We start from the raw sequence: 19,279 nt of genomic DNA on the forward strand, positions 1-19,279 counted from the left end.
TTTTGTGTAGGGTGAGAGATAGGGGTTTAATTTCATTCTGTTGCATATGGTTTTCCAGTTTTCCCAGCACCATTTGTTGAAGAGGCTATCTTTTCTCCATTACATATTTTTGGACCCTTTGTCTAGTATGAGAAAATTGTATTTATTTGGGTTTGTGTCCATGTCCTCTATTCTGTACCATTGATCTACCTGTCTATTTTGGTACCAATATCATGCCGTTTTTGTTACTATTGCTTTGTAGTAGAGTTGAAGATCTGGTATTGCAATACTCCCTGCTTCGTTCTTGCTACTTAGGATTGCTTTAGCTATTCTAGGATTTTTATTCTTCCAGATGAATTTCATAATTGCTTGCTCTATTTCTGCAAGGTACATCATTGAGATTTTAATTGGAATTGCATTGAATCTGTATAGCACTTTAGGTAGTATGGCCATTTTGACAATATTAATTCTGCCTATCCAGGAACATGGGAGATCTTTCCATCTTCTAAGGTTTTCTTTAATTTCTTTCTTTAGTGTTCTGTAGTTCTCATTGTAAAGGTCTTTCACCTCTTTTGTGAGATTGATTCCCAAGTATTTTATTTTTTTTGATGCTATTGTGAATGGGGTAGTTTTCCTAATTTCTCTTTCTGAGGATTCATCACTTATGTACAAAAATGCATTGGATTTATGAGCATTGATCTTGTAACCTGCTACTTTACTGAATTCACTTATGAGTTCTAAAAGTTTTCTGGTGGAATTTCCAGGTTCCTCTAAATATATAATCATGTCGTCAGTGAACAGGGATAGTTTGAGTTCTTCTTTTCCAATTCGTATCCCTTTAATTTCTTTGGTTTGTCTAATTGCTCTGGCTAGAGTCTCAAGGATGATGTTGAATAGAAGTGGTGAAAGAGGGCATCCTTGCCTTGTTCCAGTTTTTAGGGGGAACGCTTTCAGTTTTTCACCATTTAGAATGATATTGGCCATGGGATTAGTGTAGATTGCCTTTATAATGTGAAGGAATGTTCCCACTACCCCATTTTTTTCTAGTGTTTTGAGCATGAAGGGGTGCTGTATTTTATCGAATGCTTTTTCTGCATCTATTGAAATCATCATGTGATTCTTAACTTTAAGTCTGTTGATATGGTGAATGACATTTATTGATTTCCGGATGTTGAACCAACCTTGCATCCCTGGGATAAAACCCACTTGATCGTGGTGCACTATCTTTTTAATATATTTTTGGATGTGATTTGCTAAAATTTTGTTGAGAATTTTTGCATCGATGTTCATTAAGGATATTGGTCTGAAATTTTCTTTCCTCAATGTGTCTCTATCTGGTTTAGGTATCAGGGTGATATTGGCTTCATAGAAAGAGTTTGGGAGGGTTCCCTCCTCTTCTATTTCATGAAATACTTTGAGGAGTATTGCAATGAGCTCTTCTTTGAAGGTTTTGTAGAACTCGGCTGAGAACCCATCTGGTCCTGGACTTTTCTTTGTTGGTAGGCTTTTGATGACCTCTTCTATTTCATTGCTTGAAATTGGTTTATTTAAGTTGTGTATGTCCTCCCCGTTCAGTTTAGGTAATTCATATGTCTCTAGAAATTTGTTGATGTCTTCGAGGTTTTCTGTTTTGTTGGAGTATAGATTTTCAAAATAGCTTCTAATTATGTTTTGTATTTCAGTCGTGTCTGTTGTGATGTTTCCTTGTTCATTCCGAATTTTAGTAATTTGAGTTTTCTCCCTCTTTCTCTTTGGTAGTGTGGCTAAGGGTTTATCAATTTTGTTTATTTTTTCAAAGAACCAACTGTTTATTTTATTAATTTTTCCAATTGTTTATTTTGTTTCAATTTCATTTATTTTGGCTCTGATTTTAACTATTTCCTGTCTTCTACTACTTTTGGTATTGGTCTGCTCTTCTTTTTCTAGGGTTTTGAGCTGTAGTGTTAAGTCATTTATTTGTTGATTTCTACTTCTTTTTTTGAATGCGCCCCATGAACTAAATCTTCCTCTAAGTACTGCTTTCATAGTGTCCCAGAGATTTTGATATGATGTGTCTTTGTTCTCGTTTACTTCTAAGAATTTTTTTATTTCCCTCCTGATGTCTACTGTTATCCATTCATCATATAATAGTGTATTATTTAATCTCCAGGTATTGGAGAAGTTTCTGTTTTTTATTCTGTCATTTATTTCTAATTTCAATCCATTATGATCTGATAGAGTACAAGGTAGTATCTCTATCTTCTTGTATTTGCTAACAGTAGCTTTGTGGCATAAAATATGGTCTATTTTAGAGAAGGATCCATGTGCTGCTGAGAAGAAAGTGTATTCGTTCTTTGTTGGATGGTATATTCTATGTATGTCTGTTAAGTCTAAATTGTTGATTGTGTTATTGAGATCTATGGTTTCTCTATTCAATTTTTGTTTGGATGATCTATCCAGTGGTGAGAGAGGTGTGTTAAAATCGCCTAGTATTATTGTGTTGTGGTCTATTTGATTTCTGGAATTGAGAAGGATTTGTTTGACATACGTGGATGAGCCAATGTTCGGGGCATAGATATTTATGATTGTTATGTCTTGCTGATTTATGCTTCCCTTAAGCAGCATGTAATGTCCTTCTTTATCTCTTCTGACTAGTTTGGCTTGAAGTCCACATTATCTGAAATGAGGACGGATACTCCAGCTTTTTTGCTGTGTCCGTGTGCATGGTATGTTTTTCCCCATCCTTTCACCTTTAGTCTATGGGTATCTCTTTCTATAAGATGAGTCTCTTGCAGGCAGCATATTGTTGGATTTTTCTTTTTAATCCAATCTGCCAGTCTATGTCTTTTGATTGATGAGTTCAGGCCATAAACATTCAGGGTTATTATTGTGATATGATTTGTATTCCCAGTCATTTGACTCATATTTGTTTTTTGACATGATTTGGTTTCTCCTTTATTTGGCTATTCCTTTAGGCTAGCGCCTCCTGTTGCTGATTTGCATTGTTGTTTTTCATCTCTTCCTCATGGAATATTTTGCTGAGAATGTTCTGTAATGCTGGCTTTCTTTTTGTAAATTCCTTTAGCTTTTGTTTATCATGGAAGGATCTTATTTCATTGTCAAATTTGAAGGTAAGTTTTTCTGGGTATAAGATTCTTGGTTGGCATCCATTTTCTTTCAGGGCTTGGTAAATGTTGTTCCAAGTCCTTCTAACTTTTAGGGTCTGGATTGAAAAATCTGCTGATATTCTTATTGGTTTCCCTCTGAATGTAATTTGATTCTTTTCTCTCGCGGCCTTTAAAATTCTGTCTTTATTTTGTATGTTAGGTATCTTCATAATAATGTGCCTTGGTGTGTGTCTGTGTAATTTTGTATATTTGGAGTTCTATAAGCCCCTTGTACTTGGTTTTCCCTTTCATTCTTCAGATTTGGGAAATATTATTTCATTGAATAGATTGTTCATTCCTTTGATTTGTTTCTCTAAGCCTTCCTCAATCCTAATAATTCTCAAATTTGGCCTTTTCATGATATCCCATAATTCTTGTAGATTCTGTTCATGATTTCTTACCATCTTCTCTGTTTGGCCAACTTTGTTTCAAGATTAAATATTTTGTCTTCAATGTCTGAGGTTCTGTCTTCCAGGTGTTCTACCCTATTGGTTATGCTTTCTATGGAGTTTTTAACTTGGCTTATTGTTTCCTTCATTTCAAGTATTTCAGTTTGTTTTTTTTTTTCAGTATCTCTAACTTTATTGAAATGATCTCTTGCCTCCCGTATTTGGTCTTTTAACTGTTGATTGGTGCGATCATTTAATGCCTGCATTTGCTCTTTCGTCTCCTCCTTCAATGCCTGCATTTGCTCTTTCATCTCCTCATTTGCTTCTCTGATTGTTTTAATTATGTATATTCTGAACTCCCTTTCTGACATTTCTTCTGCTGTGCTGTCATTGGGTTTTATTGATGTAGTATCTAGGTTTGTTTGGGACATTTTCTTCCCTTGTTTTCTCATATTGGACAGATGTCAGTGGGAATCTGAGATATTGCAGATTTCCTCTATTGGCTTATAGTGTCCCGATAGATTTCCAGTGTATCACCTCCCAGCCTTCAGTAGCCTGAAGTCTTGGAGGAACTTGATAACGCAGTGCTTCAGAAGAAAGCTGCCCCTAGCCCCTACTGGTTCCACGGCTTGGAGCTGGCTCTGCAGAAAGGCTCTCACTGGGGGCCTGCACCGTGCAGTTGACCGTGTGGGGGGAGCCCACCACTGGAGTGTGGAAGGCTACCTTGGGAAGACTCTAGCTGCCCTACCCTGCTATGATAAGCCACCCCTATCTGTGCCTAGTGCCCAGGCCAAGTTTCGCCCAGTGGGGAAGACTCACCCCGTGACTCTATTTTTGTCCAAGTCTCTCAATGCCTCCCCTTCTTGAGTCCTGGGTTCTGGAGCGACTGGAGATGCAGTCACCCTCTAGGTCGCCATCTTGGATCACCCTGTGGAAAGAGCCTGCAGCCGGAGTGGGCAGAGCTGCCTAGAGAAGTCTCTGGCTGCCCTGCCCTTATCCCAGAGTCTGCTTTCGGATCGAAGCTCTCCGTTGGCTCGGGGACTTGTGGCTATCTCTGTGTAGAAAGCCTCTCACTGGGCAGTCTGTTCCAAGAAGCTAGCCTTGAAAGGCACCTCCCACTGCAGGGGTCCAGGCTGCTTGGGGAGGTCGCTGGCTGCCCTGTCCTGGTCCCTGAAGCCGCTTGCGGGCCAGAGTATGCCGCACTGGCTCCGAGACTTGGAGCTTGTTCTGATCAGAAAGGCTCTCAGTAGGGGGCCTGCTCGGAGAACCTGGAGAAGCTGGCTGTGTGGGAGGGGCCCAGCTCCGGAGTGCGCAGGGCTGCCTGTGGAAGACTCTAGCTGCCCTGCCCTGCTCCTATAAGCCACCTCTATCTGAGCCTGCCACCCGGGCCAAGCTTTACCCAGTGGGCAGACTCACCCATGGCTCTATTTTGGTCTGAGTCTCTCAATGCCTCCCCTTCTTAACTCCTGGGTTCTGGAGCGACTGGGGATGCAGTCCCCCTCTAGTTCGCCATCTTGGATTGCCCCAGTAGTTCTTAATAAGTTGCTAAGGCTGACTTTGAACTTGGAATCCTCCTTCCTCAGCCTCCTGAGATGATGGGATTACAGGCAGGCACCATCACACCTGGCTCTTGCTCCATTTTTAACCAGAGAACTAAGGGAAGCACAGTAAAATAGGAGGAAAGGAGATAGATATGCTATGAAATAAAAATTATTTTACTATTAATAAAATTACTCTTTTTATTATTGTTCTTCTAGCTGGTAGAATGTAAGCTCTAGTCAGAGGAGAGCTGAGAAGACTTTGAAAGAGAAATTATAAAGTCAAAGTCTGAAGTCTTAAATTAAAAGTTAGAAGTTAGATCCATAGGTTGGTCTGTAGGAAGAAAACTGGCATGTTCCAGAAGAAAAAAATATGTTGGGCAGCAGAATCTGGATCCATAGTCCAGGGATAGGAAGTCATTGGATAAACATTTCAGTGAGTAGCAGTTTCTAGATTCATAGACCAGGCAGCAACTGCTGCTGGATACAAAGTCCAGAGATGCAATGTTAAGTGAACTGGGATGAACTTAAGAGAATGGATGTCCTTGGACAGAAGCAAGACACCTGGCAGCACCTGGATATCACATAGGGTGTCTGGCATAGGGTACCCCATAAATTAAAACAATCATTTTTGTTCAATTAAAACTAATAAAAATGATAGAATGTCAACCTTATGATTTTAATCCTTGAGTCAAGTTTCATGGTTTTCCTCATTATATATACTTCAATAAGTAGAACATATTGAATAATTATCATTAAGATTCAGTCACTCGACCACTTTACCAGTAAATATTAGGAGAATTCAAGGAAATATACTTAAAATTCATACATTATCATTTTAATTTTTATTCAATTCAGTTTTCTTTCATCTATAACCACACCATATAAATTTATATTTTTTCTTCATTTCTAATAGAACTATCAGTCTGTTGAATTAGACCTGTGGCTTAGACTTAAGGATCTACATTTTAGAGGAATCAATTTAATTCCTATATCTAGTTTTAATTAACTAAAGTATATATATTTAAACAATATCATTTTACTTCATAGTTGGAGAAAGAAAAAATACTGAAAGTTCTGTTCAAATTCCTAACTTCACAGTATTTCAAAAATCTATCTTAATGTGTGGATAATTTAATAATAATCCCTTTAGTGTTTCACAACCAATACGCTAATCAATAAACAACTAACAAAAACCTAGCTGGATACCAAAACAATAAATCAATTAAGTTGAATTTTCAGCATTCCTAGAATTTTGGAAGAAAATTCAACAATATAAATTGCACCTCCAAAGCAAACTTTAAATTTTATTTTGAGTTAGTACACCAATTATAGAGTTTCTCAACTGAAATATGTAAGTATTTGGGGTCAGAGTTAGGGTTAGAAATTGACAACCACAGAACAAGAGAACCATTCTTGTACACAAGGAAGACAAGAAAGATTTGTAGAGGAGGCACTCATGACATTGGTCAACAAGATTAGACATTGAGTAAGATTATGAAAAGGACCCAGAACCAGATGCACAGGTTTTTCTGTAGCAAGAAGACTGGCAGGGTCTGGAAACCATGTATGATGGACAGCATAGGCTGGATCCATAACCCAGCAAGAAAAGCTTCAGACTCTGTAATCCAGGTGTCTAAAGTCACTGAATCCACAGCCCAATGAGTAGCATCTTCTAGATCCATAGCCCAGGAAATGGCAGCAGCTTGACCCAAAATTCAGAGAGCTATTTCAGGCCCTACCACAGGACTTATGCTGGAATAGGTTTCCTATAGAAGGTACTCTGAGAACCTGGAGACCCAAAAACAGACCACAAATAAAACTTTGAAAATTAAAAAATAATCAAAACCAGTCACATATGGTATGCAAGAGTGAATTAATTTATTAGGTCAAATACAACTAAGCTTCCATAAATTTTATAGGATGAATTTACATGCTAATGAATTACTTGTTTCCAAATTACAGACATTCAACTCTATATTTTGGTCATTCATTAATTTCACAGTCTGAAAGAACTAGTCTGCCAGCCTGTGCTTGATGCCAGAGAAAGGGTTCAGAGAGGGGTTAGCTAACATTGCTGAAAATTTAAGAACAATAGCTCTAAGTACATTGAGATATTTGGTTTCAAAGGTCTGGAAAAAATTCTAGAAAATTCATCTCTAGAAGGTTGATCCACAGGTTGGTCTGTAACAAGAAGACTGGAAGCTTCTAGAAGTCACATAGGATGGGTGGTAGAATCCTGTTCCATAGCTCAGGGTAGGGCATCCATGGATTCTGTGACCCAGAGGTCTGAAGCTGCTGGATCCACAGACTGAGGGGTAGCAGTTCCTTGATCCACAGCCCAGAGAACAGGAACTTCTAGATCCATAGCCCAAGGAATGGCAGCTTCCAGAAACATGGCCTAGGGAAGGGCAGCCATGGATTCTATAACCCAGAGGTCTGAAGCCACTGGATCCACAGCCTGAGGAGTAGCAACTCCTTGATCCATAGCCCAGAGAACAGGAACTTCCAGATCCATAGCCGAAGGAATGGCAGCTTCCAGAAACATGGCCCAGGGAAGGGCAGCCATGGATTCTATAACCCTGAGGTCTGAAGCCACTGGATCCACAGCCTGAGGAGTAGCAGCTCCTGGATCCATAGCCCAGAGAACAGGAACTTCTAGATCCATATCCTAGGGAGTGACAGCTTCTAGATCCATAGCTTGGGGAGTGGCAGCTGCTGGACCCAAAGCCCAGAGACGTAGCATAAGTCCTCTGGCAGGGACTGCAGTGAGAGGAGGTCCGTGGGTGGTGGCAGGATGGCTGGCAGGGCCTGGACACCACACAGGACGTGTGGCATCTTGAGGGCCTGTGGAAGGTCTCCTGACAGCCCCTGTAGAGAGAGGTTCCCAGGTGGCATGTGCTGGGATGGTGGAGGTTCGTGACATAGACCAGGTTGCTGGGGTAGGAAGAACCACATGAGGAGTGTGAATAGGGCAGATAGCCCCCAAAGGAGCGGGAGGAGAAGTTTCCAGAGTGGCAGCTGTAGGACATGTTGAGAGATGTGAGGTCAGCTGAGTTACTGAGAACTGATACTCTAATGCCCCTAAGTACTCCAGGTCGTGTTTATATACCCTCACTCTGGGGGTGTGATGCAGTATTAGAGACCCTGCCCATTCTTGTGCATGTATTTTTGGGAAATGACTAATTAGCCTATGCTCTAATTATAATGGAACCCACTCATGTGCCCTTAACTGCAGATTAATCATTCTGATTTATAGAAGCTACTCCGCTTCTCTCTCTCTCTCTCTCTCTCTCTCTCTCTCTCTCTCTCCCCCAGAAATTTTATTATTCCCCAAATAATAAAATGTGGTTTGCTTTTTTAAACATTGATCATGGATTTTCCAATAGCCCCCTTCTTCATTGTATTTAACTGTGGGTATTTTGAGCATGAGTGTACATAATTTTCAATAGTAATGTACTCCTAACAGTCACCAGCCCTCTAATTATTTTCATATGATTTATTGAGCATTTAGTATTGCAAAATATTTGTGTGGCATGATTTAATTTTCATAACAATCTCGAGAGATAAAAATTTTAAGAATTGTTATGAGATAAGATTTAGGAATGAGGTCATGGAGGCTTGGAGAAATTATATGACCTCCAGGTAATGATCAAAGAAGTCATTGATCCTGTGTCATAACCCAGGTGTGTGTATCTATAAAGCTTGCAAGAACCACGATGCTGCATTGACAACTTGGGAAGCTTGTTCTTTCTGCTTCCAGAACCACATGCCAATCGAGAATTAAATCAACCTGGCTGAGAACAAAGAATATTATATTTATTTGGAGCCAATTATGATCGCAATCTAGGAAAACAAAGGTTCAAACAGTCTTGAAAATGTGTTATGTTTATAGCTTCAAACCACAAAGGGGGTTTGGAAATTTTATCATTTAGTCAGGAATTATGATTGATGCTAGGAAAAAATCAAGCTGTTGTGTAAGGAAAAGATTGAGTGGGATCTCAGGGTCTGAGTGGTTTGGGGGAAGGGTTCCGTTGTACAAGTCAACACAGGTTAATGATGTTGGGAAACTAGTCCATAGGTTTGGTTCAAACCAAAGGTCAACAGGAATCTGGGTGCATACCGGCAGGCAGCCTAGCTCAAAGGTGCAGCTGTGGACTGTCTGGGATACAATTAACAATGGCTTTCGAGATCCATTTTAAATGGTTGAACCAATGCTACTTCATCTTCATTTTTCTTTCCTTGAGACACAAGGACAATTAAGTATTCAAATGAAAAAAAAATTCAAACTGATGATATTTTTGTTTTATGCGATATGTCCACTAAGGTATTCTCGTCCCTTTTGAAGTTCCAAAATATAGCCAATGAAGACATGGCTTCTTAATTTGTGATTATTTACTTATTTGGTATTCAAAGTTACCACGCAGATGCTTGTTACATACTGTCTTCTGTTTTGCTATCATTTAGTTTATCATCCTTAAGCCACTCATGTTTGACCCACCACAGAGTTATTGGATTCCTTTTTTGTGTGAAGCAGAGAACCCTTTGGCAAACACTTCTGACTATCACTAGGAATAATTGCTAAAAACTGGTATACCTTCAGTGAGCTGACTACCAATGAAACACATTAGCAAAAACTTGAATTTTAATAATGTTAACCTTTGCCAACTCAGTTGGGAGTGAGAAATCTGACACCTTAGAGAGTGATTCATTTCGCCCCCTGATGAGATTCTCTTTTGCTCATCCTTCCAGAAAGACAAAGTACCATAAAATTTACTTTCATATTAAGTACTTAAATTTATTCTTATCACTATCAAAAAAATCAATGGTATAAAGAAAAGTCTTGGAATTTAAAAAGTCTCTTTTTTCACTCATTGTTTTATCCAACTTCTTTTGTAAACCTCTTACAGATGTGAAAATCAAAAAGCTATTTATTTAGTTTGATCTTTGCAACCTGCTTCATAGATGATTTTTCCTAGTCTCTGATAGTATGCATTTATCTACCGATGCACTATTCTGGGTATTGTTTTGCTTACAAATTTCTACTGAATGTGTTGCTCCCTTTTTCTCTTCTTCTATTACTCTAAACCATTCTCATTTCCCAAGGCCAAGCTCAACTCTTCCTGTCTGACAGGGAGGAGAATCTCAGTATTTTATATGCTGGTTTGTCTGGGTGGGTGCACAAATATACACACAAACGCACACACACACACACACACACACACACACACACATGCACAATGGAGGAATCACAAAGGGCATCTTTAAAGGCCATATTTTGAAATGTGCCTTCTAGGATGAGGAGGAGTTAGCTTGCAGGGAGTAGCACATAGGAGCTCAACAGGGCTAGCAATAGTGCTTAGCCTTTCAGCATCTGGCACATATTGGGTGCTCAACCACTATTTATGAAATGAAAGCATGTGTATCAAATCTTTATATTTTTACTTTTATCCAAAAGAAACATAGGCATATGGAAGTAATTATTTTTGACTTTCAAAGTAATTTTAATGAATATAAATATCTTTTTCATGTTTAAATATAATCCCCACATTAATCACAACCAGCAGTCCAGGTTTTTAAACCAGTGAGCCACTTATAACATGTATATAAAGAGGGAAATTAGGCTTTGAGTGTTGGCAATTTTTATGAAGAATTTGTGTAGTCAACGTGTATAAATGTGTGCTTGTTTTTCCATCACACACACACACACACACACACACACACACAAACAGGATCAGAGAAAGCATAATTGGAAAGAGGTGGTCAGTTAACTTGACTGGAAGCCTGGGTACAACCCTCAATAGTAGTATCTGGATCTTGGCTTCTTTCCGTCATGTTACAGGTACTAAAACCACACATCAGCTGGACATGCCCTTAACTCAAGGTTTCCAACATGACTGTCACTGTGGTCTACCACTTTCCCTAAGGCATTGTGAGGTCAGTGTTCGAATCCCTGCTCCTACATTCCTATAGACAAATCAGGATAGTTTTACTTGGGAAATCTTCAGTAGTATACTGCAGCTACACGGTTCTCAGTTATTTTACCATTTCTAGAACTACACCTTTTTGTATAAAGTACAAATCACTACAACTTTGAAACATTAAACATTTGTATATCTTACTTCTGGAATTTGGAATCCTATTCTAAAAACAGGTAAAGCTACATTTTGAAAAAATTAAAATTGACTATAATGTTATTTAAGGTATATGGAGAGTCGGTTATTAGGTAAGTGAGAAAATAACCCCCTGAGAATGACACTGTATTTAAATATATTTATTACAAATGAACATATGTACATAATGGTGTCCACAAACTTTGAGAAAGATCATATCCATTTGGTGAATTATACCTTTAGTAAATTAAGAAATATTCTGTATTGCTTTCTGTTCCCTTTTTTGGAAGCATTTTTGTCTGAAAGTACTTTCACAGATTCAGAACTAATATTTCACAACATGTTTATGACATGACTGAAGAAGCTGTAATAATAGAATAACTGTTTTTCACATGAGGAAATGTCATGCAGCCAGAAAGCTGAGCATTTAGCACTATTCCAATTCTTTCTTGTACACAAAACTTAAATGAAATCTTATATTCCCTTCACGTAATGTTTCCAGCAACACGACCTCTGTTAGACATCTTACATTGTCCATGCTCTCCTCCATACGTATGCCTGGTTTGCTATTTCAAACGTCTTGTTTAAAAAGCTATATCCTTCTCACTTAGACTACATCAATACGTTTATTTTAAAAATCACACTCTGTCACAAATTTCAGTGCTTGTAGTGATCTTCCTTATCTGTCCCCCACCCCTGTCCCCAAGCAAAATATCTGTCCTGGAGTCCTTATTTTTTTCTCTTTTGAAATGTTTTGTTCTCATTCATTCCAATGGTTAATTTTTTTTTCAGTTTTATAAATATTATCAATTTTTTTCAGTACAAAGATATTGTCATGTCATTTCCTCCATGATTTTATAAATTTTCTTTTTAAAGTCAGAATTCTCTAAAGAGTTTGGTGACAATTTGTGAAGTACCCTCAATTGTTATTCTCTTTTCAATAACCATCTTGTTTCTGTCTAGCCCTCTTCTGAAAAGGTTCTGCATGGTCATCAGTGACCTCAATACTGTGGACAAATGCAATGGAGAGTCCAGGCTAACTCTGTATGAATACTGAGCCACATCAGCACAATTGACACGGTCTCTAATTTTTACCTAATTTTTTGTTGCCCTTGGTGGGTTCTTGTTCAAAATATTCTTGAGACCAGGTGCTAAACTATAGGCATATTCTCTCTATAGAGAGAATGGGTTAAAATATCTTCTGTATTTTATAACATTGAGTCATTCAAAATCATATTTCCAGTACCATACCTTTTTAAAAATGTCTACACCTAGAGATCCAACTACTTCTTACCATTTCCATTTGGAAATTTCATAAAGTGTCAAACTTTCATGGGTATGGAATTAAACTTTTTGTTCCTCCCTTAAAAGAAAAAAAATTTCTTTCTCTCATCTTAATGAGAAACATTTCCACTCACACAGTTGAACTCAGGAAATTTGGACTCGTAATGTATGCAATCCTTTTTGAATACTGTCCGTTGTATCTGGTGAATTTATCTGACATCTATCCATTCCTCTTACTGCCTTTCTGAGGATCCATAATTTTTCAGTCTTGGCACAGTGAACATTATGGGTTGGATCATTCTTGTTGTGGGGTGCTCTCCTGCATGTTGTAAGATATTTGGCAGTACTTAGTCTCTAACTACTAGATGGCAACAGTGCCCCCCTCCCATTGTGACAATTAAGAATGGCACCAAATATTGGCTGGGAGGTGGGATAGCAATGTCAGTTGCTCCAATCCAAGTACTTCTCTTTTCCTTGGGACTACTGACAACGTTCCAAGTATGCCTGATTCTTTTTTAAAAAAATATCTCCTTCAATATTTTCTCTGCATTCCTGTGTGATTGATCTTCTTAAGGCCAATAATTACTCGTAGCACTCTGCTGATTATAACTTCCTGATTGCTTTCTAGTGCTTGAGATAAAACTCAAACCTTGTAGACAGTCTACATGACTGTGGGATGATGTCCCTGTCAGGTCATCTCTCTCAAACACTCTGCCTTTGCTCCCAGAGAAGTATCTAAAGTTTCTTTTCTAAAGAAATACTATTCTCTCTCCTTTAAAAGTCATTTCTTCATCAGCAATAAAATACTTAGGTCTCCTTGCTTTTGAGTCATCATACCCCAGGATAAATTTAGATTCTCTGTTGTGATTTCTTTTCATCCTTATACTTAATCCTATCATTTAAAATGTGTTTCTTTCTTCCATCCTCTAGACTAGACCGGTACTATGTAAACAAGCAGGTTCATAACAATTTACCAATCGACTTGAGATAAGCAGTGCATGTCCACATGCAAATGAATGCATTACTTCCATCATCAAGAAGTCTTGTTATTAAAAATTTTATCATAGGGAAATCATGTTTGATAGAATCATTAATTCAACCTGGTCTATGATTCCCTCCTTGAGTGGCACATCTTTGAATTTTAATCATTAAGATGGAGTGATCAATAGCTATGTTCTTTCTTACTCAATACTGAAACCTCAGCTGAAGGAAAGTCAAAGTTAATAGTTCTTGGTCAAAAAATACTTAATGGGAAGCTAGGAAATTAGTGTAATTATTCCCATTAATATCTCCTATCTTACATTTTCACTAGATCTCCAGAATGTAGTTTGATGTACATCTACCTTTAAATGCTGCTCAATATTAAACCCACCAACATCTGAAGCATCCTCATAATCAGAATCACCTGGCACAGACTTACTTTTATTATTATTATTGATTAATTAATTTATTTATTTTGTAGGGAGACAATCTTTTATTACAAACTCTGACCAGCAATGCTGAGGATTGGACGAGGGGCCCAGACCTGCTTCTTTTTCTGTGCAACCTGTTTTAGATATAGTGTGCCATCTGTGTGGGTCAGAAGACAGTAGGTCTGCAGACAGCACTGACCCTTCTTTCTCATCTCCCAGTTCCAACCTCAGGTCAGCATGCTTGCCACTTTATCTCTGCAGATTTCTTCCTTCCTTCTTTTCTTTTTTTCCTTTCTCTGGAGATTTCATGTCATTCTTCTATTCAGTTCTTTTGCTTCTGCTCTTAAGGATGGTCTTCACTGGGCGTCAGAGATTTTGTCCTGCCTCTCTCAGTTCTCTTTCCTACACATTTTTCAGAATGATTTTTCTAAGTGTGTGCTGGTCTTTTTGAACTCTTCTTCTATTTTCTAAATAGAATATGCAAGATGTCCTATTATCTGACCACAGATAATGATGAATAATTATATCATTCCTGGAAAATTTTATCTTCAAAGATACTACTTATTTTGAATCAGTTTAACACTTAAGGTAAAGAAGGAGTAAGTCAGGCAGAAGTGCCCTGTCTCAAGAATACTGGCATCAACCAGACTCCTAGAAGAGGTGAAAGACAAAGCTGAGACAGATGGATAGCAGTCAGCTTCCAATGGGCTTTGTAAGCAATGGTGGGGATATGGATTCTTCTAAGGCCCAAATAAACTCTGAAAATCTAAATCTTTTTTGTTTTTGAACTTGGTGGTTAAAGACTGCATGACTTAATATCATTAGATGGAATTTCATGGCTCAACCTAATGAAAATTATACACAGTCTTTTCTATTTATTTCTGCTTAGTGTAAATATCTTTATGATGTGCCTCAGAAATAAATGTATACATGTATATATAATTTATATTATTATATATTATATTATTATTTATATTATATTAATATTAATATTAATTATATTAATATTATATTAATATTAATATTAATTATATTAATTATATTAATATTATATTATTATTTATATTATATTATATAAATTATATATACATGTATACATTTATTTCTATATATATATTAGTTTATGTTAAAGTGCTGTCCCAGATACTTTGGTTACTATATAATTAAATTTATCTTCTATATTTTCTTTCTACAATCTGGAAATATATGTATTATTCTAAAACATAGTTACCCTCATTGGTTTCAATAAAGGAACATGAGTCTGTAGAAATGAGAACACATTCATAGATATAAATATAGAGATGACTATTCCAAATTTGCCTCCTAGAGAAATGACCCCAACTCCAATGTGAAGTATGGATTGAAAGGTCACATAGCAGCACTAAGAGTAGGTTCTAGCATTTAAACCCCAGGCAGCATAGTATGATAAACTACCTGCTTTACCATGGTGTTCAACCACCTCCCATAAAAATGTTTATTAAAGCCCAGGAATATTTGTAGAATGAAATAAGAAGGGGGCTAATATGGCACCTTGAATAAACCTTACACTTAAAGAACTGACCCAGGAAGAGGAGCCCACCAATGAATGAGAAGGAATAGTCAGTGAAGTAACAAAGTCAGGTTGAAAATGTGTCAATAATGAAGGAAAGTGGTCATAAGTATTCAGTGTTGGAGGGGTGTCAAGCTAGATGCTCCCATTAGATTTTAAGGAACTCATTAGTCACTACTATCAGGAACTCCTGTGTGTGTGCTTGTGTGTTTAAACATAGAAATGGCCATTATTTCAAGAGTACCTGGTCCAAAATGAATGCTAAATAAACACTTGTTAAACAGAATTTTCTCATTCAAACCTTTCAGTATATTAACATGAAGTTTGAAAACTGGAGAGGTATATGTCCCATCAATTCAGCCAGCATGCACTGATGTGTAGTGTAGGCCCTTGGTGGAAGGGAGAACATACAGGTGACTATGAGAGGACCCTATCCCTAAAGTCAGTTTGCCCTAATATGGCTCCATAAAATGAGGTTAAGTGTGTTAAAACAAGTGACTTTAGAGTTAAATCTGTCATTGTCCATTAAATTCAATCACTTTTACTGTTTGAAGGACCCTTGAGCTACTACATAAAGGTAAATGAAGTTGTAGGTACTTTACATTTGCTTTGAATTGTTTTGAGTCCTCTTGTTTTTTGTAGAAAATAGTAATTCTCTCATTAGAAGGTATTGTGGACTTTAGAATTTTTCCTTTTTGTACAAATGTGATGCCCTTGCTCTGATTATGCAGATTGTGTTTTTTAAAATTAACCCAAGCTTTTCAAACAGTAATTTGTCATATTAAAAAAAAATGTAACCCCAGTGTAACGGTTTGCATCTTAAATGTCTCCCAAAAAGCTTATGTGTTGATGGGTTGTTTCCTAAAGCACCAGAGTTCAGAGGTGGGTTCTTTGGGAAAGGATTATATCATGAGGGTTGTGATCTCATCAGTGATAATCCATTAATGTATTCTTGACTTAATTGGGGGAGGTAGTGGAAAATTTTAGACATGGGACTTAGTTGGAGGAAATAGTTCACTGAGTGCATGCTCTTGAAGGGTATACTGTTTCCCCATCCCCTTCTTCTTTATCTCTCTCTCTGCTTTCTGGCCACCATGAGCTGAGCAGTTTCCTCCATCACACTCTTCTGCCATGTTTTCCTTCCTCTCATAGGCCAAAATCAATAGACCCAAGAGACCATAAACTGACACCTCTGAAACTCTGAGTCACAATGAATCTGTACTCTTTTAATTTTCTCAGGTATTTTGTCACAGTAAAAGAAAGCTGTCTAATACATTCAGTAGGTTAATAATTCTAAAATATCAAGGAAAAACTGTTTATGTTCAAAATCCATAAATATTTACCTTATTAAATAGCAACACTGATATTATAATCTAGAATTAAAAACACATGGAATAACTCCATGATATCTCTTACATAGAAATTATCTCATTATCTGACATACAAAATTCTAGTTTCTCGATGTTAACAATTGTTTGTGTAATGATGGCAGAATATGTCTTCCTGAGAGAAACTAAGGAGGTGGAGGCCAGCCTCTTCTAGAAACAGAGTTTATAGTAGATGAATGGGGTGGAAAACAGCCTTTCCTATTAAAGCAAGTAGAGGTAATGAACTGCATAGAAGTCAGGTCTGTGGACTGGTCTATATTACGTTGACAGACTGTTCTTAATAAAGAGTAGTCTCAGTGAAAGGAAACTGAGAATATAATTCAAGCTTTGGGAACCACTGGATCCATAATGCAGAGATTGAAATCCATTGAATTTATAGCACAGGGACCTCCCTCAGAAAACAGCATGACTGCTGGTGGATTTACAGCAACTCTTCTGAGAATTGGTACATAGAGATTCAACTTGACAGAGACTAGAAGAACAGAGGTCAATAAAGTAGACCAAGTAGCCGGGATAAGAAGAGGCTCAGGATCAGATTTAAGAGACCAGAAATTCTGTAAGGAAATAGGAAGAGAATTTTCCCATGTTACAAGTGCAAAATGTCATCACTCTATCTGATTCATTTGTCTATGTCAGAGGGTTCCAAATGTCTCCTGCTGGCCCACAGGCTTATGTACTCTTACCTCATGGCTGTGATGTTTGTGGGAACAACAGCTCTCTGCACTATAATTTGCATAAGAACATGTCTTTAGTGTGATGTCTAATTTCAACTGAATAGATTAACACCATCATAAATATGCATGCTTGCATTTTATAGCACAAAACAGTTTACTGTTCTGTCTTGGACTTCAGATGATGGTTGTATATTCAAAGCAATTGATCATCATTGCCAGTTCAAATTGCTACTGAGAAGATCACTTACAGGATGCTGAATTATATGTCTTTTCTTTCTCCCTGTTTGCATTATAATATTTTAATGGGTTCTTTTCTCAATCATTCCTAATATGTCTTGCCACATTATAAACCATGTGCTTACACTCAGTGGCAACTGACGCAGTATGTGTGATATAAATGGTGCATAAAAGGCAAAGACATCATTGCATGATCATGATACACCATAATATCCAAATGAGTTTTATGGAAAAATAATTCTGCTTGGCTTCCTTCACCAGCTGGATGAGTATAGAATGCCAGATATAAGTGGATTTAAATTATATTAGCTAAGAAGATGGAAATTGCAGCCCAAATACTTAAAAAAAGTAATCTACTATCAAATTTATAGAGTGTAAATTTTTAATGGCTCCTTAGGGGCTATGTTTATAAGCAGTAAAGCAAACACCAAATTATTTTCTTGAAGCACATTGAAAATTACTGAACAAATAAAATGTTCCAAAGCAATGTTACAGATAGTCAAATTTCCTTACTATGTGAGAGTGCATTATGTCCCAGGATGGACGTAGACATAGCAATGCAGTAGCCCAGAAGAGCAGACACTGGTGAAGAACAGAGGTAGAATTAGAAAGAAAGATCACAGGTAAAAGAAATGTTTCTATTGCCTAGAAAAGTATCAAGATAATCTTGCGATAGGTTACACCCAGGATAAAAAAAGATTACCAAAGAAGTCAATTAAACATTTATTTACATAATATGACATTGGGGAGGGAATGGAGTACACTCTTGTGTACTTTGGTGGATATTTAAAATATTCGAGAATTTAGAGAAAGCATATTTCAATGTAGGATCCTTAAAAGAATGTTTCTCTGCTCACCCAATCAGAGTTAGGTCAAGTCATCTATGAGCATTTATTTTTTGCCCATAAAATGTGTACATTTACAGTGTAATAGTAGTTAACATTTATAGAGTGCTTTTTATAGTCAAGAAACTCTTTGAGTTGTTTCACATATCATTTTTTGTTCATATAGCCCTGAGATATAAATACTATCATTGTCTTTTCTACATTTAAGGAAATTGAATTTTTGAGAAGTTTCATAATGTACACAGGACTTGTAGCCAATAATGCTAGAGTTCGGGATTTAGAAATACATAGTGTTTCTTGTGGAAACATGTGCTCAGGCAATTTAAATGGGTTCATTCTCACAGCAGACAGATTATTTTGCAACTAAGAATCTTATCTATCGATTGATCTATTTAGATAATGGTTTATGTGTAGGACGTCCCCCTAAACTCATGTGTGAAACAGTGTAAGAATGTTTAATGGTGAAATGATTGGGGTATGGTTTAACCTAATCAGTGCATTAATTCTCTGATAGGGATTAACTTGGTGGTAGTTGTAGGCAGGTAAGGTGTGGCTGGAAGAGGTGGGTCATTGGCAGGCCTACCTTTGGGGTATATATTTTGTTCTGGTGAAGGAAGCTTTCTCTATGCTTCCTAGTGTTGTCCTCATTCACTTTCCTTCACCACACTCTTCTGCCATGATGTTCTACCTCACCACTAACCCACAGGGATGGGGTGATCCATCTA

General features: G+C 37.3%; 1 protein-coding gene across 1 annotated transcript; it reads right to left on the reverse strand.

The window, feature by feature from the left end:
- Positions 1 to 7,211: 7,211 nt before the first annotated feature.
- On the reverse strand, positions 7,212 to 8,084 carry LOC124993361 (keratin-associated protein 13-1-like). Its single transcript, XM_047565160.1, has 3 exons — positions 7,763 to 8,084; positions 7,454 to 7,552; positions 7,212 to 7,303 (listed from the first exon to the last, which is right to left on the reverse strand). Exons 1-3 carry the CDS (start codon positions 8,082 to 8,084, stop codon positions 7,212 to 7,214), a joined length of 513 nt encoding a protein of 170 aa, XP_047421116.1.
- Positions 8,085 to 19,279: the final 11,195 nt, after the last annotated feature.

The sequence above is a fragment of the Sciurus carolinensis genome, chromosome 9 (genome assembly GCF_902686445.1).
Source record: "Sciurus carolinensis chromosome 9, mSciCar1.2, whole genome shotgun sequence".
Taxonomy (NCBI): domain Eukaryota; kingdom Metazoa; phylum Chordata; class Mammalia; order Rodentia; family Sciuridae; genus Sciurus; species Sciurus carolinensis.

What these genes read in the sequence shown, in the direction of transcription:
- LOC124993361 (XM_047565160.1), bottom strand. Translation starts at nt 8,084, where the DNA reads ATGTCCTACAGCTGCCACTCTGGAAACTTCTCCTCCCGCTCCTTTGGG. An exon ending in CTTTGGGTCCAGCAGCTGCC is followed by an intron (nt 7,553 to 7,762) that starts ACTCCCCAAGCT and finishes CTGGAAGTTCCT; the next exon opens with GTTCTCTGGGCTATGGATCA. An exon ending in CCATGGCTGCCCTTCCCTAG is followed by an intron (nt 7,304 to 7,453) that starts GCCATGTTTCTG and finishes GCCCTACCCTGA; the next exon opens with GCTATGGAACAGGATTCTAC.